The 26,564-nt window shown below is 44.0% G+C and overlaps 1 protein-coding gene across 1 annotated transcript in view; it reads left to right on the top strand.

Moving 5' to 3' along the window:
* The window catches only part of LOC147887092 (uncharacterized), a 100,587-nt gene that overhangs the window by 47,002 nt on the left and 27,021 nt on the right, over nt 1-26,564 (top strand). Inside the window, exons 10-11 of the mRNA XM_087394170.1 lie at nt 1,495-1,566; nt 20,815-20,886. Of these exons, the coding sequence (XP_087250296.1) occupies nt 1,495-1,566; nt 20,815-20,886 (144 nt within the window). The remainder of the gene's footprint in view (nt 1-1,494; nt 1,567-20,814; nt 20,887-26,564) is intronic.

The raw sequence follows: 26,564 nt of genomic DNA on the forward strand, positions 1-26,564 counted from the left end.
CCAACACATGTATGATAAAAAATATGCTATTACAAAAATATGTCAATATAGAAATGTCGTTATTATTGGATGCTGTAGCAATCATTTTGAACTAGAGTTAGAAATTTTCACATAACTAGGGACAAAGGTGGATGTGATACGTTATATTGACATGAACGTGAATCAAACCAGAAACCATCTCGTAGTTTGCAACAAGAATACCTTTTTCAGTTGAACACAAGGAGGAGCATTGACTTTGCAAAGAGCATTCGATCTTTGTTAAGACCCTCAATAGCGGGGGATGTCATATATGCATCCACTCTAGGATTTGAAAGGGCATGCTTTACATTGTGTGTGTATCTTGTATTAGCAGAGATGAAACCCACATTGTGAAGGCCAAGCATAGGGGGCTAACAAAAGAGCCAATTAGAAGGCCGAAGTGAACTAGCCCTAGCCAAATGAGCTCGTTGTAGCTAACTTAAAGTCATGCAAACTATTAAGGCAGCCAATGAGCCAATTACAAATTTCAACTAGCCCATCAGCCTTACTCGACTATATACTAGACAAGATGATTGCTTGGCGGCTAGATTGGGTACCATTTGAAATCCCTCCAACCATAAAAGGGGATTGATGTGGCCATTTGGGACATCAACTCTAGCTCTTCCTCAATTTCTACCTCAAGTGCTTACCGAAGCACAGGTGTGGCTTAGAGGAGGGAGAATGAGGACATGCTTGCAGCCACTTGGGACATAATCTCTAGTACTCTCTCAGTTATTGCCTATTGAAGCACAGGTGTAGCCTACAAGGAGGGAGGGAGAAAGAAAGACAGAAAATTTATTAATGTCTTCGAAAGACCGAAAGATCTGTGAGAGTGAATATAAACTAGATACAATAAAAGCTTGGGGGTGGGTCCACTAAAGTAGGCATACACACCCAAGGCTATGTCTGATGCACTCTCTTTGTGGGAAAGTACACAAATGACTTGTCCGTATGAGAACCAAACACAGCAAAAAGGAGGGGGTGGGAGATTCCCGCTAGCGGCCCTTTCGTATCACATCTTGATAGGCCATACTTGAGTTAGTGAAAATATGTACACAAAGTATTTACTATGGGAAGGGAGCAATTCCTATCAATGTGGTGTCTTCTCTCTTTCTCTCTACTTTATCATGCTTCCAAGTGCCTAATGTTAGTGCTTCCATAGCATTGGATATGAGAGTGAGTAGAACAAGATAGGTAAATTGCAATAGTTCGCGTGCTTGTCACACTTGAGATTATAGAATAGGAAAGAAAATTTGTCACATGTTTTTCTAAGTTGGTCAATCACTCTAATCTTTTTGTAGCTTAATTATCACAAAATAATAATGCTGATGATGTCCCCCCCCCAAAAAAAAAAACCCCTTCATCAATTGTTTTGAAGTCTTAATCTATTTAGGTATGAGATTCTAACTGGATTATTGGTGTGGTTTATACAACAACATATTGAAACTATGTACATCATTGGACTCTTGCTTGCAGGGCTTTTGAACTTGCAAAATTTGAATATTGCTTATAATGATATAACAGATGTCGGGATGCCTCACTTGAAAGGTATTCTTTCTATTATGTCAATTGAAACAACCAATGTTGCTTAGCTGATTTTTTTGGGGTCCTATGAGCTAGCAAGCTTATCGTGGAAATCAATTGCATGCCTTTTGCGTGCTTTTAATTGCGTAAGTCCCAAGGCAATTTCATGGTTATTTTTTAATTGCATAAGTCCCAAAGCAATTTCATGGTTATCATAAGAAACTGATGGTCCTCTTTTCTTGTAACTGGGTTTGCAGGTTTGTGAAATTGTTGTTCTATATTTGTATTAAGTGTTCTTGGTTGTGTTGAGTGGACTTTTGAAAAACAATTCTTGTCTCGATGATATGGTGAAGCATTGATGGCTAGTGTGAACCTGGGTCCTGAGTATTGAAACATTTTCTGACTCATAGATCCTCAACTCTCCAACTGAATTGCAAAAACCCCAGCATAATTTGCTCTTTAAAACAGGCTGGAATTTGTTGCAGCAACTTTGAATCAACAAGAGGCACCAACCACTGTTAAGGGAGCGAATTTGAGCTAAAAGAGAGAGGGGAGCATGAATCTAATACAACTCAAATCCCATACCATGAGCTTGGAAGCTCAATAACTTAAGCCATACTTCTTGGCTTTGCCGTGAAAAGATGAGCTTTCAGGTAGAAAAAGCTGGCTGAAATACGTTTTTCTCAAGGAAGGGTGCTTACAATCATGATTTACTCCATGTGGGCCCTTACTAGAGCTGGTCGTCCACCTTGGCATACTTTACCATTAAACCTAGGACTTTTGCACTCTCCAAGGTCCGGCAACAAATAAAACAATATCCAACCCATTAAGTTTAGCCAATGCATGCATTCTAGTTCTTGGACTAATCCTAGTCACTTGTGGGCATCTTCATGACGCATATGCAAAACAAAGGAAAGAAAACTTGTTCTAGTTGACTAAAGTCAACTTACTTTGAGCGGAGTCAATAATAAAAAGATCTCTCTTTTCTTTTTGGGTATAATTTTGTGACATCTGCTCAGCTTCTAGTCAATTTCCCTCAACTGAAAAGCTTCTTGGTACAACTGCGAAACTTGTGAATGCTCCGAGAAAAACTCCTCATCCGTCCACTTGGCATGGAGTGCAGAGTAGTTCTTGATTTTTACAAGGTATCTACGGTTAACCTTGCCTCTGGGCCCTTTCTTCTTTGTGTTTTACCCAATCTGTTTTGGTTGGAGGATCTGCTCCGTCTCTGGTGGCTCTTCCAAAATTGGTTTCGTGGGCTCAAGTCCTCGATGCTTCTTGAGAAGACTCACATGAAAGGCATGAACGTGCAATGCTCGCGCCGCTCTAGTCGATATGCGACTTCATTAATTGGCTCGATGATCCGGAAAGGGTCCATAGTACCCGGGCAAAAGCTTTTCTTTCCTTATCTTCCTGAGCCGTGCCTTCTTAAACTTGAGAAGTACGCAATCTCCCTCTTGGAGATTCAGTTCCCTTCTACGCTTATCTTTCGCTCTCTTATGCTTTTCTCTATATCTTTCTATTGATATCCGAATGTAGGCACCATGCTCTGAGGGTTTGTTTCAACCCGTCCTTTTGGCAAGGTCCGCAACAAAAGAACCATCTCGAGAAATGAAATCCCAAGAATATTTTCAGATAACCTGGACCACGAACTCTCACTGAGCTCTCAAGCAGGTACTCTTCTGGCTTCAGTACACCTTGTCCATCACCTTCCAACAATCTGTGTCTGAGATTTGAAGAAGCACCCACACTTCCCCTCCTGCCTTCGAAGAAGGCCCATACCTTTCAATCTCGCCTTACCTGAGACATATAAAGAGCAAATTCTCTCCACAGCATGCTATAAAGGCTGAAATTAAGAACATCAAGCACATACCAGATCGTCATATTGCCTGTGTGCTTGCTTTGAAAGCAAACCATGCACCTCATCGAGGCACATACCAATATCCTGTGCAATCGTGTACTGCTCCCTTATGAATTATAGCATCCATCTGAACATGAAACCCTAGGGCACTCTATTGAATCCACCCTCGTGTCATTATCAACAGCCACACACTTGGAATCTTCCAAGCACTCCATGCTGTCCTTCATCTTCACAAAGGTTTCTGACTCCCCATCGGCCCACATCTCAATGTTAGACATCTTCACTGTGGCTTCTAGGTCCACACAAAGATGTCATCAAGAACAATTCTTTGATTACCACATTAGCTTTGGCTTTTGTGTCACCATCTGAATTTGAGTTGGACTCCTCTTTGTTTTTCTGATCCGCCTTCTTCTTTTTGCAATCCTTCGAAAAATGCCCTGGTGTGTCACAATAGAAGCACTTCTTCTTCTGCTTCCTCTTCTTGGAAGTGTCCTCATCATCTCCAGAGTCATCCTTTTTGGGCTTGCCATCGTTGGCTTGGCCTTTCCTTTCCCTTGCCAGCAACGCCTTGTCATCATTGTCGTGGTTGTAGAGCTTCTCCCTAGCTTCTTCCTGGAGCAGTAATGGACCCAACTCCTCAAAAGTCAGAGGTTTGGTCTTCTGGCCTGCTGTCACAGTCGTAATGAAGCTTTTGAAACTCTGTGGTAGCCTCCTTAGTACCATCAAGGTCAAATGGCACGAGTCCACCTTTCGACCAACCGATGCTAGTTGATCCCTCACCACCTTGACCTTTGTCAAGTGGTCATGTACAGAATCTCCTCATCCATATCCAAGTTGTAGAGCTGATGCTGAAGAAGCAAGATCCGGGATGTGTTATCTATCTCGTACAGATCCTTCAGAATGGCCCACGCCTGTACTGACGTGTCGGTCATTTGGATGTGAGGAAGCACGGAGTCTGCGGTAGTCCCTATGATAAATACCAAGGTGTGGGCATCTCTATCTTCCCAAGCTTTGAGCTCCTCTTCATCTATTGGTATGAGTATCAAAGTTAGGGATGGTGAAAGAAAGAAATCTGGGGGAGAAGGAAGGGAGAGAAGGGACTGAAGAGGCTTCTGAAATTGACATCTTTGTTGCTAAACCACACAACAAAATCGAAGAAACTCAACCTTCTATAGACCAGAACTGTGTATACACCTGATTGAACCTGAGTCACCCTCCTTCTCGCAAAGGCATTGTCCTCCAGTCGTGGAAGTCGATTCCCAAGAGCTTTTGAATCAAGGTCGTCCTTCAGCAAGGTCGCTGCCTTCAAGCTCCCACACTTGTGAGCCTCCTACTTGGGCTCTGATACCATGTTAGAAATGGACCAACAGAGGGTACACGCAGCGGAAGACTAATAGAATAGCCGAGGAGCTCACACAGTGTGTGTGGGGAGTGGAATGACACACTTCTTCAACTTATGTGCTTCAAATAGATATGCAGACTCATCAATAGACAATGAACGAGCCAGATATAGAAGAATATATATTTTCGTCCAAAGCTATGGACACAATACAAAAGAGAGAGAGATCCAAAGTCCCACCAGAGCGTGGTCCTTTGATCTTACCACCACGTACTTCTACTATGTGCCGGATATCTCTAGACTTAAGCCTGCGTGCACCTCGAGCATATGTGGACTCTCTGTCCAGATTCCTTCCACCTTGCTGTCCGGAAGCCAGCCTAGGTGGGCAGCACCTTGCTGAGCTAGGTCTGCTGCTCTACAGCCCACTTGTCTTCTCTTGGATGTAGGCCCACAAGTGGCTGGTCTAATGCTCCTGCTCCTCCCTGAAGTGCTGCTCCAAGTGAATAAGATAAGATATCTTAAATGGTGCGTTGCCCTATCAGCTAGATTTAGATCCTCGTTTGGGAGAGACTAAAATGAAATTGCTTAGACTTCACAAGTAGTTGTAGCTTGAATGAAGAGATTTTGGACTACTTTTTGATTAGCCTTCTCCTTTAGTGCTAGCCTTCGTCATGGCTGAGTCTTCCCTTCACCTCCGGAGTGCCGACAGAAACTCAGTACAAAGACTCTGTATAAATGGATGTTCACGTGGGGATGTCATAGTAGCTAGTCCCGGCTATGCGTGATGGAGTTTATGGTTTCAATCTTATGAGTGACTATTGTGAGATTGAAACTGCACTATGTAGTGTTTTCAGAGGATGAGTTTGGGAATGTTCCTGGATTCAACTAGCTGTATATGAGGCCCCAATGGCCTCCTTTTATAGGGGCTGGATGCCCCCGAACTGAACCGACCCAGTCAGCCCTAATGGGCTGACTGGCTGCCTGCTTGCTGGCCGACTTGGTTGGCTGGCCCAACTGACTTGGTTGGCTCAGCCCAACCAGCCCTATATAAGGGCAAGGGGCCAGCCCACCCTTGCTCCTTTCTTGTGCTGCTGCCAGGGCCCCTCCACCAACTCCATTGAGGCGCCTTTTCAGGCCATATCCCTGCCCAGCCATGGCACAACCCTGCCCTGCAGATCCGCCCTGATCTTGGCCTCTGCCAGTTTCGTAGAATCCACGTGTCAGCCCGTACTGCTGCTGATGTCATTGCGGCCTTGTTGCAGCCTCCAAACCCTGCATAATCAGGCCCTTTCCAATCATGGATAGCCTCTGGACATGTCTCTGTCAGATCTTCCTTCCATGGTGGCTCTCCATTGCCAGGTACTCTTTGGATATGCTGCCTAGGTGCTGTCCATGTGGGAGCCACCTAAACCCTAAGTCTACCTCCCCCAAGCTCTCCTCATATGGGGGCTTACAAATGGGGAGGTGACCTTTCCAACATCTTTAACCAACTTCAAGACCATGATTTTTGGGTTGGCCTTGGTTTGCGAACTCTAGAGCATAGTTGTACAGGTTTGGAAACGCGGTACTTGAAAATGCTTGGAATTTTTCCCAAACAAGTTTCGAACCAAAACTTTTTGCAGGTTCTTGTGTTATAAATCTAGTTTAAAAATACACACGCGTAGGTCCTAAAATGCATGATTTCATGCACTAATGGTATCCATAACACTCAAGAACATAGAATAAAACATTTTCACTAATTAGTTTTGATCGCCTCAATTTTCAAACCTCTGGAGTGAGCAACTTTTGCACGAAAAACACCCTCCACCAAAGCCCCTTTTGCATCAAAACACCAAAAAGATCCCTTTTGAAGTACAATAGGGCAAATAATTGACCTTAGCCCCTTTTGCACCAAAACCACCCTTTAAAAAAACGCATTTCAAAAACCCAAACGTTTGGAAAAAAACGCGTTTCATTGCAACTATGCTCTAGAGACTTTACCCCATATTCATGACTGGGGTGGACATTGAGTCATCTGACTTAGTAAGAAAAGATAATTGAAATTTAAAAACCACCATTGAAAAAATAGAGGATATCTCATTGATTTGGTTCACGACAACACTCTCTCACTTATGAATCAACTATCGTCGATAGGAAGGCTTTGAGGCAAACGAAGAAAGAAAAGAAAGAAATAAAGTATTTTAGAAGTCTTTGAAAGATTGAAGGGTCTATGAGCGTGAAAGGACCTAATACAATGAACTGAATGGGTAGAGCCTCTAAGTAGGCATCGACACCCCCGACGATTACAACATAACTATAGAGACATTAATAAATAAAAATATCTGATCCCATGGAGAGGATGGAGACTGTGGTGTGGCATCACTGTGACAGTCCTTTGGGGCTGGTGGAAGGGTTAAGGCGAAGGGGGAGCCCAGCAGTGTACGAGGCTGGAGTGGCACAAAACTTGTGATAGAGCGCTATTGACGGTCAGTATGTGTGGTCCACTATGGTCTCCTAGTTGTGGCCTTGTGTCGCACAAGTTCCACTGTCACCCCCATTAGTCATGCAGTTGGTCTGGTAAACGTGGAGGGAGGGTCCCTAAGCTTGATATGTGCATCAGGTTGCAAGTAAGTCTGTCATGTCTCTGGCTTTGGGCTATCTGGATGGAAAAACGTAGTGGTGATGCTCTGAGTGGAATCTGAGTAGATGCTCTCTATGTCAGATGGCCTCATGAATGAAGGTTGCTAGGTATCTCTGATCTGGATAAGACAGGAACTTGGAGAGAGTGTCGAAACCATCCTTGAAAAGGCAATGGTAACGACCTCGAATCTCATAGTACACAAATGGAACCGAGGGTAGTCTTGAGAGAACTCTTCTTCTACTCAAATGGGATTGGTAGATGCGTAGTGCTGAAACATTAGCCACAAGTCTCTTGATCTTGGTGCATCAGGATTGGTTCAGGTTCCATCACTCTGTTCATTCTCACCGATTTTCTATTCAGTTCTTAGACTAGGCTCTGGAGGTACTTGACCCTTCGCTTTCTTAGAGTAGGCTCTGGAGGTACTTTCTTCAGTAAGATGACATGGAACACATTTCGCATTTGCTAATAGCTAGGAAGACCATTGAGTTGGACCATTACCTCATTGATCTCCTTAATCATGTTCGAAACTATTTAAGCAGAACTGTCACTTATCCTTCTCAGAAGAGAATATGGATAGACTTGTAGTATTGGAAACTGTAAAATAATATACTAAAACCATGTCAAAACCATTGGAGTGGAACTTTTGTAAGTAGACCTTATGGGACCGGACTTGCATATTGCTTGAAATAAGCTTTGATAATCACCATTCACAACTATTTGTGAGCTGGAAGCTCTAGATGTTTACAATAGGAACAACTTGTTGAGCTAGAGCTCTTGTACGATTGCACCATCGTAAGATGACTCTTGAAATAGTTTGCTTAACATTTGTATCTTCATGATGTTGAACATTTTCAAGAACGTTAGATCCATAGGCCTTGTATGACCATTCATTTCCTGATGGAAACTAGAAGAAAATTGTACATCATTGTCATGAACAATTCAAGAGAAAAAATCCATATTCATGAGCATGCACTCTTCTGATGCTATAGTCTCATCTTTTGTTGGTGCTTTGGTTTCAATGACACTTTAACTTCAAGAAATTCTTGAGCATGCTCCCCAAAAGTTACCGGTGAATCTAAGCTCCATGATCATGATTGATCTATTGAGTAAGCTGGGAACAACATTGTTTTGAAGTCTCAAGAAGTGCTGGACAAGAATTTGTTATAAGTGACTCCCTTGATGGAGCTTTGTAAAGTTGTGTCTTAAAACAACTTTATCTTTTCTACAGGAATTGTAATTTGGGAAAGTCCTGCCGTTCTTTTTTCAGCAGGATCGTCTCATTAGAAGTTGGTTGGTATCATCATTAGTAAAGGTGATACTTCTTCTAGACTTGTGCTTGTCTAAACATAATCTAACTTTAACATATATAAGCTATTAAATGTGGTGACCTGATGTGGCCACTTGTCTAAAACATCATTGAAATGGTACCAAGGCTGAAGAATGGAGGGCTCTTTGTAATGATAGATCTGTTAGAAATTACCCAACAGAGGGTACGCACAGCAGAAGACTGATAGTAATGCCTAGGAGCTCACAAAGTGTGATGTGAGGTGTGGAATTACAAACTTCTTAACTTATGTGCATAGATGTGCAAGCCAGTAAATAGACAATGCTCAGAGACAAATATAGAAGCAACACTTTATATTTCCCTTTGTCCAGAAACTAGGACAGGATACAATACCAAAAGGTCCTTCTACTACAAGCCTGGCACTTCTAGATCTCTGAGCCCACGTGCTCGACCTCAAGCATATGTAGACTCTCTGTCTACATCCCTTCCACCTTGCTGTCTGGAAGCCAGCCTAGGTTGGCAGCACATTGAGCTCAGTCTGCAGCTCTGTGTCAGCCTCCTCCTCCTGTGTGTAGGCTTGCTGCTGCTGCTGTCTGCTCCCCAACTGCTGCTCCAAGTGGTGAATGAATGAGGTCCAACGACCTCTTTATATAGGCCCCAAGGGGACTGGCAAAAACCAACCTGGTAGGGGAATATGGGCCGACCAGACTGCCCCTCCCTACCCGACTACAAGTAAACCGACCTCCAGGAAGCCCTTGATAGTGATAGGCCGACCGGCTCTCTTGGGCTGCTGCCAGGCCCTAAGGGCAGCCCATATAGGACCGTACCCTTGGGTTCTTCTAGGGCTGGATGGCTGCAAATGTTCCGCCATCAACAGGCCCTTCTTGCAGGTGCCCTTGCCCTGCCATGCTGCGCCATGTGCTCCTGCCCTGTGACAGGCTCTCTCCAGCCACGTGTGCAGCGCCGTACTGAGCTGTACTGCTGCTGACATCAGTGCCATCTCTTTGCAGCACATAGCTTTTGGAAACCCTGCGCAATCTGGCCTGCTCCAGTCGTGGACAGTCATATGGCAATTCCGCCTTTGTTCTGCCCTCCAGAAGGTGCCTTCTCTTCCAGGTAAGTTCATGAATATGCTGCCCACATGACAGCGTGTTTGCTGCCCATGTGGCAGCCCCTCTATGTGTTTTTTCCTTGCTGTGAGGTGTTGCCCATGTGGCAACCCCCTTCTCCAAGCTTTTCCCTCTGAGCATGTCTTGTTGCCCTAGGTCTCCCTCCCCCATGCTCTCCTCATATGGGGGCTTACAGATGGGGAGGTGACCATTCCAACACCCCCTCTCACCGACACATCCAGGCCCAATGCCAACACGTCGATGACGATGCTCCACAGCGCCTTGTTGTCTTTGTAGAACTTCTCCCGAGCTTGCTCTTGTAGTAGTAATTGACCCAACTCCTCAAACGTCAGAGGTTTGGTCCTGCTGTCACGGCTGTAACAAAGCTCTTGAAGCTCCGAGGTAGCCTCCTCAGTACCATCAAGGCCAAATGGCATGAGTCTGTCTTCTGACCAACTGCCGCCAGTTGATCCCTCACCACCTTGACGAAGTGGCTGTGTACCGTATCTCCTCCTTCCATATCAAGATTGTGGAGTTGATGTTGAAGAAGCAAAATCCGGGAGGTGTTGTCCGTCTCGTATAGATCCTTCAGAGTGACCCACGCCTCTACTGAGGTCTCGGTTATCTGGATATGTGGAAGAACAGAGTCCGCCATAGTCCCTATGATTAATGCAGGGTATTAAACAAAACTACCATTTCTTCAAAGCTAGGCAACGCCAAATCCTTGCTTTCTTCATACGACAAACTCACAGAGATGATGATTGACATTCTTTTTCACATGAAGGCAAAGAGGGTGAAATTTTAACAAGTGAAGTCCTGATATTTCCCTAGTGGTATGCCAATGTAGAGTTTCCCACAGCTTTGATGCTCCTTTGGGGAAAGTGATATTGGAGTATATCCATGGTAGTAATCCATTGGAATATAAACATTTGTACTCTTTAAATTCTGGCTTTTGCGATGTTTGGTTCCACCTTTAACAAGGTAGAGTTATCTTTATAATTAAGAGTCTCGATAATTTATATTCTGCAATGTGGTACCTAGTGGATTTCCCCAACTGAACTAGACTAAATAACATCTTTGTTAGGCCAATTTGTTTGTCGTGAATATCAAGCTGGTCATCATGGTGATGTGAGGAGATAGCTAAATGCTGTACTTTTAGTTACTTTAAAATTTCCTTATTGAACTAGATATATTTGTTTATGTGGGGTCAGGGACTCATTGAACGTTTGGGTGAGAATCTTGGAGTTGGTTAATAGAAGCTACCTAGAAATCACCATGGTTAGGTGACCCTTTTTTGCGGAGGCAGGCCCAAGGGCTATTTGGTTGAGGATTTGTAATACAAATGGGATGATTGCCAGGTGCCACCATTACACACTTCCACCTACACATCTCTTCGAGCACTAGAACACGGGGTCGCTAGATAGCCTAACTTGGTGCACCCAATTTAGGTAAGGGTTTTGGGGGTGTGCCGGTATCTTGGAATTGATGGATAAATACCAACACAATCCATGAGGTGGCAAGGCTCGAAGCTATCTGTCCTCTTAGGGTCAACCTCGCCAAGACTGTGCACTAATTATAGATCCAATGACACGTTCAAGTGCACGTAGTGTATTACCACTAGGTCATGCTTTATAGGAGGATGCATTTACCCATTTTAGTAGCTTTGCATCTACATATTTTTAAAGACTTTTTTTTTGGTTGCCTAAATTTTGATGCATTTGGTAGTTTACTTCAGTAGAGTATCAAGCATGTGATTTATAGGGTGCTCTATATCAAGGATCCTAAGGATGCCCAAAGGGAGGTGAGTAGGTCCACCCTTGAAAGAAGGAATCAAGTTGACCATGGAATGATCACTGATCACCAGAATACCATTTTCAATAGGGAAAAGACTATAGAAGACCCTAGCAGCAATGCCCCCCCTTGTTCCTCGGCTCGGATCTCATTCCTACAGAAAATCCCATGATGAGATTGGCTTCCTCTTGCTATAAGCTATCTCCTTGGCTGCTCTCTCTCTCTCTCTCTCTCTCTCTCTCTCTCTCTTTCGACCAGCGATGTTTGGTTGGTTTCATTCATGAGATGCTTAGACACCGTGAGAGGATACTCCGAGCATGGAGACAGGAGCAGACTTCTTCCTCAATTGATACCTTTGAGAGCTCTATCACGGAGTTCTTTCAGCCAGATCACATAGACCCTCACGAGATGAGACCTTGACATGACTGTGACCCAGAGCTTGTGACCCGACAGTTCAGACAGAGGGTTAACACATATATCATACTTGGGGACATCCCCTCCTTGTTTAGGGTTGGAGCCCGACTGACGGGGGTCACAGTGGCCCTGGTTAGACGCAGAGCTACGACCAGGAGACGTACCAGGATTGCATCCTTGATGGGCCGACAGGGCTCTATTGCTAACCTCATGCCTCCACTGCCTCATTCATCCTGATTTCCCGCTGCTGCTGATGAGGATGATGATGGTTATGATGATGTTGATGATGATGGTGATGCTGAGATTGATATATAGTCGACTATCGACATGACTATGTTGTACTTAGGACTTAGTACTGCCATTTGCGTTTTTTACACGCTTGTTTAGTAGCTCCACTACCACATCTCATTGTATCAGGTTTTTCATAGTCTCATAGACCCATTGGTCTTCTGAAGACTTCAATAAACTCTCTCTCTCTCTCTCTCTCTCTCTCTCTCTCTCTCTCCCCCCCCCCCCCCCCCCCCTCCCCCCCGCTAGCCTCTCCCCGCCCAGACTGTCCCTCCCGCTCAGCCTCTTCCTCCCGCTAGCCTCCCCCCGCTCAACCTCTCCTCTCCCGTTAGCCCCTCTCTCTCTCTCTCTCTTTCCCCCTGTCCGTACCTCCGTACCTCGTCTGTGCTTCGCATCTTGTCCGTACCTCTGTACCCCCATCCGTACATCCCGTTAGCAGAAGCCGTACTTCTCCATTCATACCTCTCCCTCCGTACTTGTTAGAAGCAGCTAACTAACTAATCCTAACCCCGAGTTGGGCTAAACCCCCAACCAACCCGGGGGTTAGGTTAAGCTAGGGGGTTCAAATAGACAGCCAACTATGGACTACTGGCCTACCCTCTCCTCCAAGTCCCCCTCAACTCGCTCAACTCCTTCAACATCCATCCAGACTCGGTACTCTACAATTGCAGCCATGACACCCTCTCCATATGTACGGAATTACCAACAAGAAGGCTCAAAACGACCCATCCTTGGGTAACAGGGTCATATCTTTTATTTGCAGCAGGCCACGGAGAGAGCTACGATTGGAAGTGGCAAAAGTAAAGGCTCGACTTCACATTCTGGAAGGGCCTGGTAAGTAGGCAGTAATTGATGAAGCTGTGTAAGGATTCCCCCGGTACCCCACAGCTAGTCTCTACAGTCAAAGATCTTGTTCACACGGAAGTACAAACTGCTAAGAAGGAAGTGATTGTGGAAGTGGACACCAAAGCATTTAAGTCAGATATTCAAGCAGAGATTAAAGAACATGAAGCTAGATGTGATAATGCACTAAAGATTAGAATAGGGGGACTCCCAGAAGATTGGTACAAAGAGGAGGACACATATAGTGAAATATTGACAAATATCAAAGCAAGCTTGCCCAACATTGAATGGGTGGATGATGATGAGCAGGATGATGATGACTCCAGGCCAGCTTCTATTTTGCACTATAAAGGTCATGTTATCCTTACACTAAAGTCAAAAGATATGCGGATTAAGCTTCTTCGACAATCTTACAAGTTGAAGGGCACCAAAGTATGGATAGCAGAGGAGCTTACACAAGCTCAACTTAAGATTAAGGCAACTGAATTAGCTAAAGTCAGGGCTGCCAGAAAGGATGGAAAATGGGCAGTTTACCGTGAAGGCGTAGCACTAATCAGAGAGTTCAAATCAAAACCAAAAGACGCTCAGTCTTAAACTGATGTATGGCTATTTACTCTTCTTGACTATCATGTAGGTATTCTAAATAATGTGGGTGGCTTTTTGCACTCCTTGAGAGCTGCCATGTGCTCTCCCTAAAGCAGATGTACTAGAGGGTTTCTTGCTGTCCCGTAGACCTTTTGGTCTCCAGTGGACATTAATAGACTTTCTTTCTTTCTTTCTCTCTCTCTCTATGATATGCGGTCAGGCTGGATTAGCGAGAGAGGGATGCAGAGGCCACCCGCGACTAGAGCACAGTTTATTGAGGTCCGACCTATCAGTGCTTGCCTCAAAGGAGACCGCCCGAGACGAGGGGTCACTCTGAACATAGCTCAGTGGGCTCAGAGATCGAGGAGACCACGTCCTCTCCACCACCATAGTGTGAGACAGCCCGATAGACAGATCCGAGATATTTTCACCGCTCATAGATGAGCCACCATAGTACCGGGTTTCAGTTTCTGAGTTCCAGCTTTTAGCATATGTTTTGTACTTGATTTTGCTTGAGCTATTGAGCTCTTTATTCAGCAAGGGCCTTAGCGTGCCCCTTTGCTCTAGCCCTTTGAGGCTTGTATGAGTTTTCCTTTTGGTGTACTTTGCACTTAGTCCCATAGGCCCACGAAGCCTTCTACGGACGTTAATATATCTTTATTTCTTTCTCTGAAAGGCCTCACCAGCCTGCCCAGGTACCTACATCCCTTCCTTGCCATCTATCAGCCAGCCTATGGAAGGCCCCTCTTTGGCTGCTCCAAAAATCAACTTTTGCTTCATTCCTTGCCATTGGCTATCCTTTGATAAATGCCTCTGCAATGAACCTCTGCACCATTCAGAAGCTGCAACAAACCTTTGAATCTGCAACGGCCTTTTAATCTGAGTCTGCAATGTTATCAGCGTAGAATCAGGATTACACCCAAGCTTGGGCCTAGCTAACCCTCGCCTTAGGTTCTTGTTTCAGTTGGTATCAGAGCCACTTTGTCACCAAAAAATGGGCTCAAATCCTTGTTTGCATGCGGACTAATCTTTGTGCGATTTTGAGCTAATTTTTTTGAAGCTTGTCCTCCTAGATGGAGCGTTTTGAAGCGAGTTGTAGAGGAGGTTGGAAATGAGATTTCTATGCTTTCGTTCAACTCGCAAAGTAGAACAAGTGCTCACATAAAATCGTACATGAAATATATAAACCATATAGAAACCCATAATTGTTTCTCATGCCAAAAAGACTTGATATATGGAGAAAAACTCACACTAATATGTCACTCAGCCCGACCAGGCTTTTTGCGACCTACAAAGCTTCAATACTCTATGCCACAAAGGCTTCTACAACCTGACATCAATCAACTCGACACACAAGCAGACAACAGTCGTCACACAGGCGTATATTGGAGAGGTACCACGGTAGAATATGAAATGAAGCCGAAGCAAGTGGAGGAGAGTAAGACCAAATGAACTACAAGAGTGGTGGGTGTGAATCGAGAAGAGAGGGCACACCACAACCCTCAAGAATATATTAGGATAGACACTTGGGTGGAACCAGTTCGGAGTGAACCGTGTTCACACTGTAACCTGTATCAAAAAGGTGTACATGAGGTGGCACAGGGCCTTAACCCCAACAACCTCCCACCTGAAGGCAATGTGCCTCAAAAAATCAGAAATTACAGCAAGTACATATAGAATGTACAAGGCCAAAACGTGATATATGGCCTATCCAACACCCATCAGTGCCCTGCAATGGGCAAACCGCTCTGCTGGCAATATTTTGGTGAAAAGATCCGCAGGGTTATCATCAGTATGGATTTTGACAAGTTCTAACAACTTGTCATGCAATACCTCACGAATAAAGTGGTACTTAACATCAATGTGCTTGGTCTTCTGATGAAAGACCGGATTCTTTGCCAACATAATAGCACTCTGGCTATCACAATGCAAAGAAGGAATATCCCCTGAAAAACCCAAGTCTCCCACCAGATGTGAAAGCCATATGGCCTCCTTGCAAGCCTCAGTGGCTGCAATATACTCTGCCTCCGTGGTAGACAATGCTGTGCATCTTTGTAACCTGGATATCCATGAAATAGCACCACCTGTGAAAGTAAACACGTAGCCCGTGGTGGACTTACGATTGTCTGCATGCCCTGCATAATCTGAATCTATGTATCCATGCACTTCTGCATCTTGCTTGCCAAAACATATGCACACATCTTGAGACCCCTTAAGGTATCTCAATATACCCTTAATTGCCTCCCAATGCCTCTTACCGGGGTTAGCCATATATCTATGACCACTCCCACTGCAAAAGCAATATCTGGTCTAGTAGCAACCATGGCATACATCAGACTGCCACATGCAGAAGCATAAGGAACCTTGGCCATATGAGCCCTTTCATCATTTGACTGAGGGCTGTCCTTTTGGCTGAGTTTCAAATATGGTGGCAAGGGTGTGCTCAAAGCCTTCCCCTTATCCATATTGAACCTCTCCAGGACTTTGCCAATATAATCTTTTTGAGAAAGATAGAGTAAACCCTTTGACCTGTTCCTCACAATCCGCATACCAAGAATGTGATTTGCATCACCAAGATCCTTCATGTCGAAGGTTTTGTGCAGTTTTGCCTTCAAAGCATTCATATCAATAGATGACTTCCCAGTAATAAGCATATCATCCACATAAAGAAGAGTATAAGAAGACTACCATCTCTTGCCTTCTTAGTGTAGAGACAATGATCATGATCAGACCGTCTGAATCCTTGTGCTTTCATGAAAGCATCAAACTTGTAATACCACTCTCTGGGTGCTTGCTTGAGCCCATAAAGACTCTTCTGCAATTTGCATACAAGCCCTTCTTTTCCCTTGACTTGATATCCCTCTGGTTGCTGCATATAAATATCCTCGTGAAGGTCTCCATGAAGGAAGGCCGTCTTCACGTCCATTTGGACAAGATCCATGTCCTGACAAGCAACCAAAGCTAAAACAGTCCTCAATGTAGTCATCTTGACTACAGGAGAAAAGATTTCATCAAAATCAACTCCCTTTTCCTGCTTGAACCCCTTAGCAACTAATCTTGCTTTGTACTTGGGCTTAGCATCCTCTGGAGTGATCTTCAACCTATAAACCCACTTGCATGGTAGGACTTTCTGGCCTGCAGGCAACTGCACTAGATTCCATGTCTGATTCTTCTCAAGAGATTGCATCTCTGAAACCATGGCTTTCTGCCAAATCTTTGCGTCCTCCCTCTTCATGGCTTCTTTAAAGCACGAGGGCTCACCACAATCTGTCACCATGATGTAATCATCAAGTGCATTCACCCCTGGAACAAACCTGTTAGGCATCCGGGACACCCTGGTGCTCCGCCTAACCCAACCATCTTGATTAGGTGGCTGATTTGCTTGCTGTTCCTGCATATTTTGGGGCTGTACAGCCTGCTCTGGAAGCACATCTTGCTGAATCTCAGGCTGCATTTGTGGCTCTTCCTGTGGAGGATAATATGGAGCATTAAAAGATGGAGGTGGCTGCTGATTTTGACCATTTTGGACAGCATTTTGATTGGCATTTTGTGGTTGTGCTGGAGGTCCTTCCTCCTTAAAAATGACTCTTCTCACTCCAATGGTATTGATAGGCTGTTTTTGCATCCTATCTTCTTGAAAAATCACATCATTGCTCCTCACAATCTTGTGAGATTCAGGTTCCCACAACCTGTAACCCATCTCTCCATTGTCACCATACCCAAGAAAGATACACTTGCGTGACTTTGGGTCTAATTTGCTGCGTATTTCCCTTCTGACATGCATAAAGGCCTGGCAGCCAAACACCCTGAGATGTTTGTAAGAGGGTGGCTTTCCTGACCACACCTCCTGAGGTACCTTCAAATCCAAGGCCCTGTTGGGTGACCTATTGATGAGATGTACTGCTGTCTTAATAGCTTCTGCCCAAAAACCATGGGTCAATCCTGCTTGTGAGAGCATGCTAAGAGTCCTCTCTTGAATGGTCCTATTTGCCCTTTCAGCCACGCCATTTTGTGGAGGATTGTAGGGAGCGGGCAACTCCCTCTTTATCCCCTTCTCATCACAAAATATAGTAAATTCCCTTGAGAGGTATTCCCCTCCATTATCAGACATGAGGCATTTAAGCTTCTTTCCTGTCTGATTCTCAACAAGTGCCAACCAAGTCTTGAAGACTTTGAACACATCACTCTTATGCTTAATGGGATAGACCCATATCTTCCTGGATGCATCATCAATAAAAGTGACAAAATACTTGGCACCGCCCCAAGAAAGGTTGGGCATTTCACATACATCTGTATGTACCAAAGTTAGGACTTCTTGCTTAACATTTCCAGCCTTTTTATGGGCTGATTGCTTATGTTTGCCATAAATACAATGATCACATGCTGAAAAATCAGAAAAATTAAGTCTCGGCAAGTAACCCAAAGAAGACAATACTTTCATTCCTTTCTGGCTTATATGGCCCAACCGGCTATGCCACAATGAAGTGTGTGGCTGCTCGGTCACATGGATTACATTAGCATCAACACCCTCAACATACAATGGATACAAGGTGCCTGATTTGCAGCCCTTGGCCACAACCATATTTCCCTTAAGCAACTTCCACATAGAATGACCAAATTGGGTGAGATACCCTGCATCATCAAGCTGCCCAGTGGATATCAAGCTCTTCTTGAGCTGTGGCACATGTCTCACATTGTGCAATACAAATTCAGAACCATTTGGGAATTTTAGATGCACATCCCCAATGCCAACAACGTCACAGGCATAATCATTCCCAAGTTTCACGCATCCTTTCTTCCCTGCATCATACGAAGCAAACCAGTGCTCATGAGGAGTAACATGATAGGATGCACCTGAGTCTAATAGCCAATCTTGTGCATACGAGCCATCATTGGCCACAAGAAATGAACTATCACCAGAGGAGGCAACAAGTATGACATCGTCATTATCTTCATCACTGCTAATCACTGCATTGAGCTCCTCAAGTTTAGCCTTGCCCTTGGTGTCTTTGTCATCTCATTTCACATCTTTGTCCTCTTCTTTTCTTTCCTTATCCTTGCCTTTGTTTTTCAGCTGAAAACAGTCCCTTTTAATATGGCCCTTCTTATGGCAGTAGTGGCATTCAAGGTCCTTCCTAGGACGGGACTGACTGCGAGATTTCCCTTTATTTTGGTTTTCCCCTCTATTTTGCTGCCTACCTCTGCCCACAGTTAATGCACTTGCATTCTTATTTTCACTGCTATTCTGACGCCTCACTTCTTCCTGCAGAAGAGCGCTTTCCACATCTTGGCATGACAATCCTGTGAAGGCAGGGGCTGAATTGCTTATGGCTGTAGCAAAAGTATCCCAATTGTCAGGGAGGGTACTCGAGAAAAATGGCCTTCACCTCATCATCAAAATTCATTTTCTGATTTGTGAGTTGGCTGAATATAGAGTGAAACTCATTGAGGTGAAGTGAGAGGGCTGTCCCCTCTTTCATGCTTAGTTTCATGAGCCTCTTCAACCAAAACACTTTACTAGCTGCACTCTGACTTTCGAAAAGGGACTCAAGTTTTTTCCATATGCTGTAAGCAGTGGCTTCATTCTCTACATTGAAGTAGATCTTCTTAGAGATGGTCAAAAGAATGGTACTCTTGGCCTTCTCATTCATGGTTTCCCACTGAAGGTCACTAACCTCATCGGGCTTGATCCCTTTATACTTGATAGGCATATTTTGATCTTTCTGGACCAACACATTATATATTTGCTTCTTCCAATAAGAGAAATTTGCATTCCCCTCCAACTTCTCGATGTTCCAATAGTTGCCTTCGTTGCTTGAAGACATGATGATAAGCCCAAATAGCAGCAAATAAATACACCTAAGGCACGGAGAGCCTCAAAGTCACGTGCTGTGACTTAATGCAATGTTGTCCACTCTCCAAAACTGTAAAAAAACAGTAAAAGAAAAAAAAAAAAACTCTAAAAGTCCCCAAATCTCTTCCAAAATTGGCCTGCACTTGTACAAAACTGTCACAAAGGTCCCCGAGCCTTGACAAGTGACCAAATGTCACTGTAGAATGAATGATCAAGTGACACAAATATCCTAGTATTGAAGGCACATAGTAGCTGTGACACACGTAGCATGCCCAGAACACATGAAACTCCAAGACTACCCTCCACACCAAAAAGCTGCCATTATATGATGAACCAGCCAATGCCAAGAGCCACGGATCTTTTGATGAGCTTCTCCGATCATAGACTTGCCGCCAGCTCGAGGTTGACTCGCCAAGAGTCAAATTCCCTTGCTGAGAATTCAGGTGAAGGAAGGGGCACAACTTCCTTATACCAGCCATGTCCATGTATGAAAGCATGATTGCCAAGTATCCATGCAAGCCTCTAAACCCCCACGAGGTTTAGATATCTAGATAATTTTATCAGAGGTTTTGATTGGCACATATTTGTACAAATCCCTCTTTACTTCGGGTCGTGGAATCAACCGAATTCCAAGTCATGTAATTGACAGAATTACAGATTTTATATTTGGATTGAGAATTTCGATTTGGAGCTTGCTGGTGAAGGAGATACGTGAATTGGTTCACAGGTCACGAACTGGCTATGATTGCGTCAACTGGGGGCTGTCATAATGATCATGTAAGTTTGAAGCATTGTGAATTGAGCTCGAGTTGATTTGTGAGCTTGTGCATCGGTTCGTGCTGATTTGTCAGGCTGAATAGAGCTTGTTTGTGTGGCTGATGACTGATTTATGAGCTTGAACATCTTGGGATTGTCAGGATCACCTCAGGGCAGAAAGTTGGGACGCTTCATTCATTTAGTCTTTAATGATTTTGATTTACTCTACATTTATTCTCATATTTATGTTCTGTGTGCTCTTTACAACAAGAAGTAGCAGCAATAGTCATAAGTTGTAAACTAAGTGTTGCAAATGAGATATGCAAGAAAGTACATTTTTGTGTACTGGGTGATATGATTCATGTTTTTGATAGTCCTTATTTCACAAACTTTCTCCTTGGAGAAGTTTCATATTACCATGATGTGTGTGACAAAGTGATAGTGAACTTTGACTTCCCACTTTTTGGAATTGATTGCCTCGAGGACTTCCTAACTTGTTTTATGTTGCATTTGTGTGATTGATACAGGTTTGACAAACTTAGAACAACTAAACTTGGACTCATGTAAGATTGGCAACAGTGGGTTGGAACATCTAAAAGGTCTCTCTCTCTCTCTCTCTCACACACACACACACACACACATGCACGCACGCACGCACATAGAGTAAGCTGCATTCTACTTTCTCCATTTTTTGGGTGCATATAGGACGCCTACCAGTCTAGAATGACAAAGGCACTTGGGGTTTGATTTTTGGCATGAGTTTGTTGAGTGGAGGTCTACATCCCCTCTTATGGATCCGACTATTTGGCACACCTATGCATGCACCCTTTATGCAATGTCTAACTAGTTCATACCACATTCCCACAACTACCTCTCTCTATCTCTTGCTTACTCTTCTCCACTAGTGATATCACACACGTAAGTCTAAAGCTACCCAATGGATGAGCAAAGATCATCAGTGGTTATGCATTGAGTACATTGCCAATGGGCTTAGTACCTTAGCCTTGATCTTATACAACAAGGTAGTTTGCACTAGTTTCCTTCACACGGTGGTGTCCCGTTTGATAAGTCAGGGGATCCCATGATCCCGGCAAACTATAGGACTATCATGATTGGGCATGCTATATCCAAGATTTATGCATTAGCACTTGATGTAGAGCTATGGGGCAAGCAAGTTTGTGGGAAGATCATGCCACACCAAATCATGAGATCTATCGTTGAGGAGGCCGAGCACGAAAGCCGAGAGTTTACTATTGCTTTGTGGATTTTTGCAAAGCCTTCAACCACAGTTAGGGGAAACGGAAACGAGGAACAGAAACGAAAACGTTAACGTTTTGGGATTTCTAGGAGGGCTGAAACGTGGAAACGCCAGCGTACAAAAAGTACAAAATTCAGATTCCCAAAAGCCTAGGCTCTAAGCCTTAAGGCCAGTCGCTGCATCACTGATGATATGATCAAAATCTAGAATGTAGAATCTGAGAGTGCTCTCAACGGAAGCAAGAACGGAAGAAGGAGAGAGAGAGAGAGAGAGACAGAGAGCCACACAAGTTTTGGTGGGTGCAGAACCACCCTAATCTTCTTTTTCATTCATTTATATATGTGTTTGAGTATTGTACATAACTGGGGTAAAGGCACAGTGACCTTTAACCCCCACAACCTCCCACTTAAAGGACAATGTGCCTTTAAGGGAGAACAACCAGTGAGCATACTATCCAATGCCTATCAATACACAACAATACTCAAACCGCTGACTAGGTAGACTCTTCGTCAGCATATCTGCAGGGTTATCATCTGTATGAACCTTGACAAGCTCTATGCGCTTGTCCTCAAGTACCTCCCTGATGAAATGGTACCTGACCTCAATGTGTTTGGTCTTTGCATGAAAGACCGGATTCCGTGCTAGCTGAATAGCACTCATGGAATCACTATGCAATGTCGGTACACCTGTATGAATCCCCAAATCTCCCACTAGCCGATCAAGCCATATAGCCTCCTTGCAACCCTCTGTGGCTGCAACATACTCAGCCTCTGTGGTAGACAAAGCCACGCACTTCTGTGCACGAGACATCCATGACACTGCACCACTTGCAAAGGTGAACACAACCAGAAGTGGATCTCCTACTATCCACATGCCCTGCATAGTCTGAATCTGTGTACCCAAGTACACGCATGTCTCCTTTACCAAAGCAGATGCACATCTCCTTGGTACCCTTCATGTACCTCATGATGCACTTAACTGCCTCCCAATGCCTTTTTCCTGGATTAGCCATATACCGACTAACAACTCCCACTGCAAATGCAATGTCTGGTCTAGTAGCTATCATAGCATACATAAGACTCCCAACTGCTGATGCATAAGGAACCTTGGCCATCATGGCCCTTTCCTCATCTGATTTGGGACTATTTGTATGACTCAGTTTCACATATGGAGGCAATGGAGTACTCACTGCCTTCCCCCCCTCCATATTGAAACGCTGTAATACTTTTGTAACATACTCTTTTTGTGAAAGCCAAAGGAGTTTCCTACTCCGATCACGCGTGATGCGCATACCAAGAATATGACCTGCAAGTCCCAAATCCTTCATATCAAAGGCCTCATGCAACTTGGCCTTTAATGCATCTAGCTCATAAGTATTCTTGCTAGCCAATAGCATATCATCCACATATAGTGCCAAGATTATCAAGCTATTATCCTTAGCCCTTTTAGTGTAGAGGCAGTGATCAATTTCACTCCTCCTAAAACCCTGGGACCGAATGAAAGCATCAAACTTCTGATACCATTCTCTAGGCGCTTGGCAGGGATTGAAGCTAAGCCTGCAAATATGTCTGAGGATGATTGGAATGAGTTGGATGCATTAGCAAAGTCTACTATTAGACTTCATCTTGCAGAGTCAGTTTATTTCACAGTAGTAAATGAGCAGACTACGGAAGATTTGTGGAAGAAACTGTGTGCCACTTATGAAAAGGAAACTGCCTCTAATAAAGTTTACCTCATGAAGAGGTTGTTTGAGCTGCAGATGAAGGAAGGGGTCTCCATTGCTTCTCATTTGAATGAATTCAATATTATTTTCAGCCAGCTTCAGGCTCAGAAAATGAATTTTGATGCGGAGACTAAGGCAATATTTCTCTTATGTTCATTGCCATCCTCATGGGATACCTTCCGTATAGCTGTCAGTAACTCTGCACCTGATGGAGTACTGAAATTTGATGATGTTGTGGGTAGCTTGTTGGCCGAGGAGATTAGATGGAAGTCTATGGATGGCAACAAGCAGGATGCAGCCTTAAATGTGCAAAGGGGCAGATCACAGTTCAGGGGAAGTCCCAAGAAAGAGGGAAGTCACGTAGCAAATCCAGGGCACGGAACATTGAGTGTTACCACTGTGGCAAGAAGGGCCATATGAAAAAGGATTGCTACAAGCTGAAAAGAGAGCAAAAGGATAAGAAAAAGAATGCAAATTGGGGTGCAAATCAAAAGGAAGAGAGTCCAAGGGAGGACAAAGGAAAAGTGAAGATCGAGGAGATCAATGCAGTCACACATGATAGTGACAATGACGTTCTCTTCATGTCTAGTTTATCTGCAGAATTGCTTACCACTTCAGATGATGCATATTCCCAGGATTGGATTTTGGATTCCGATGCTTCATTCCATGTTACTCCCCATAGGGAATGGTTCTCCACTTATGACAGTGGAAAGACAGGTTGTGTGCATCTTGGAAATGACTATGCATGTGACATAGTGGGAGCAGGTGACATAAAGTTTTCTTTTGCAAATGGGTCTGCATTTGTTTTGAAACATGTGAGACATGTGCCTAAGCTGACCAAGAGTCTTATTTCAGTGGGTCAGCTAGATGATGCTGGTTTTCACACCACTTTTGGCTTTCAGAGTTGGAAAATTCAGAAGGGCTCTATGCTTTTGGCCAGGGGTGCCAAGTGTGGGACTTTATATCCCTTACATGTATCAGGGGTATTTCATCATGTTGTTGCAATAACTGAGCAGCCAAGCACTTCTTTGTGGCATTGCAGGTTGGGGCACATGAGCCAGAATGGAATGAAACTCTTATGCCGTTTGGGTTATGTACCACATTTGAGTTTCTCTGATTTTAAATTTTGTGAGCATTGTCTCTATGGAAAGCAGACTAAATCAGCCCATAAAAGAAGGGGAAAGAAAGAGTTTGAAAAGCTCGATTTGGTGCATTCAGATGTATGTAGTCCCATGCCTACACGGTCATTAGGCGGGGCTGAATACTATGTGGCATTCATTGATGATGCAACTAGGAAAGTGTGGGCTTATGCTATAGCTCGGAAGAGTGATGTGTTCCAAGTATTTCAGAAATGGCTGGCCTTGGTTGAGAATCAGTCAGGTAGAACGCTTAAATGCCTACGGACTGACAATGGTGGAGAGTATCTCTCTCATGACTTTCAGCATTTATGTGATACACGTGGGATTAAGAGGGAGCTTACATCCCCTCGTACTCCAGAGCAAAATCCAGTTGCAGAAAAGATGAACCGTACCATTCAAGAAAGGTTGCAATGCATGCTTTCCAATGCAAGTCTTTCTGGTGGTTTTTGGGCTGAGGCAATGAAGACTGCAGTGCATGTGATCAATAGATCACCTAGTAAGAGTTTGGATGGTGGTATTCCTGAAGAGGCATGGAGTGGCAAGAAGCCCTCTTACTCTCATTTGCGTATATTTGGGTGTGAGGCATATGCACATGTGCCAAAAGAGCTTCGAAAGAAGCTAGATCCTAAGTCTAGAAAATGCATCTTTCTAGGTTATGGTGAAAGTGGAGAGATGGGCTATCGTCTCTGAGATCCAGAAGCAAAGAAGATCATACGCAACCATGATGTGGTCTTCAATGATAAGAAGATGCATAAGGCACCCATGAGGGATATGGAAATGAGGAGAATCACTTTCCAGGATGTGAATCCACCTGCATATATTGATAGACAGCAAGCTGTCCATGCACCAAATGTGCAAGAAATGGTACCACCAAGTACTCCCACAGGTATACAATCAAGGGTAGATGATGGATCATCTATTGGTGGAAATGATGAGCCAAATGTGGCTGATATGCAGGTGGGACAGCAAGCTGAAATGCCCTTGAGAAGATCTTCTAGAGTGTCTAGACCGCCTGATAAGTTTGTTCCAGGGGTAGACTATATGATGCTTACTGATTGCGGGGAGCCTTCTTGCTACAAAGAGGCTATGATGCGTGAGGATCAACGCAAGTGGGAGTATGCTATGCAATCAGAGATGAGTTCGCTTATGAAGAATAAGACTTGGGACTTGGTTTCTTTGCCACATGGAAAGAAAGCATTGCCATGTAAATGGGTCTACAAAATGAAGGTCACAGGTGATGATGTGCCTAGGTACAAGGCCCGTTTGGTTGCTAAAGGGTTCAAGCAAGAGAAGGGTGTGGACTTTGATGAGATATTCTCTCTGGTTGTGAAGATGACCACACTTAGATGCATGCTTGGACTAGTGGCAATAGAGGATATGGAGCTTATGCAGATGGATGTCAAGACAGCTTTCTTGCATGGGGATTTGCATGAGGAAATTTACATGGTGCAGCCGGAAGGCTTTGAAGAAAAGGGCAAAGAGTATTTAGTTTGCAAGCTAAAGAAGAGTCTCTATGGTCTTAAGCAAGGGTTTAATCTGCTTCTTTTGAATAAGCACATCCCTTATTTGTTCTTTCCACAAAGAAAAGTTTGTTCCATCAAACTTTTTAATGCTAAAAAACTCCTTTTCAGACATGGAAGAGGATTCCATGATGCAAATGAAACAAAATCCCAAATGCTAGTACCTGCAAGAGAGAATCACACCAAATACCAGGTGTATCCAAATGTGTATGCCACAATAGACTGAAATATCACCAAAACTCAAAGCTCAAAGCATCAAAAGATGCATCTGACTCATGTGCATATACTATGCATCCATATGAGCAAATCTGGCCCAAAAGAAAATGCCAATAAGTGCCAAATGACTCAAGCATGAACACCGTCCACTGGCATATGCATCAATAATGTCTCATCCAAGAGAGCATAGCACTATCAGTGCATCACCTGCAATGTTTCAAAGCTGTCCCTCAGGATAAAATAGCATCCATGTGCAAAGCGTTCATAAAAATAGCATCCCACAAGGCAATTCGGGCCTATCAGCGCATCCAATAAGGACCGCAATGCATCCAAATGGCCTATAAATCATCCACTGCAACCCAATGCATACCACGAATGAGCACACACTGCTCAAACTGCAACCAGAGTGATCTGCATAAGG

The sequence above is a fragment of the Dipteris shenzhenensis genome, chromosome 23 (genome assembly GCF_047967505.1).
Source record: "Dipteris shenzhenensis isolate YYH24624 ecotype China chromosome 23, Dip_SZ_1.0, whole genome shotgun sequence".
In the NCBI taxonomy this organism is placed as follows: Eukaryota; Viridiplantae; Streptophyta; class Polypodiopsida; order Gleicheniales; family Dipteridaceae; genus Dipteris; species Dipteris shenzhenensis.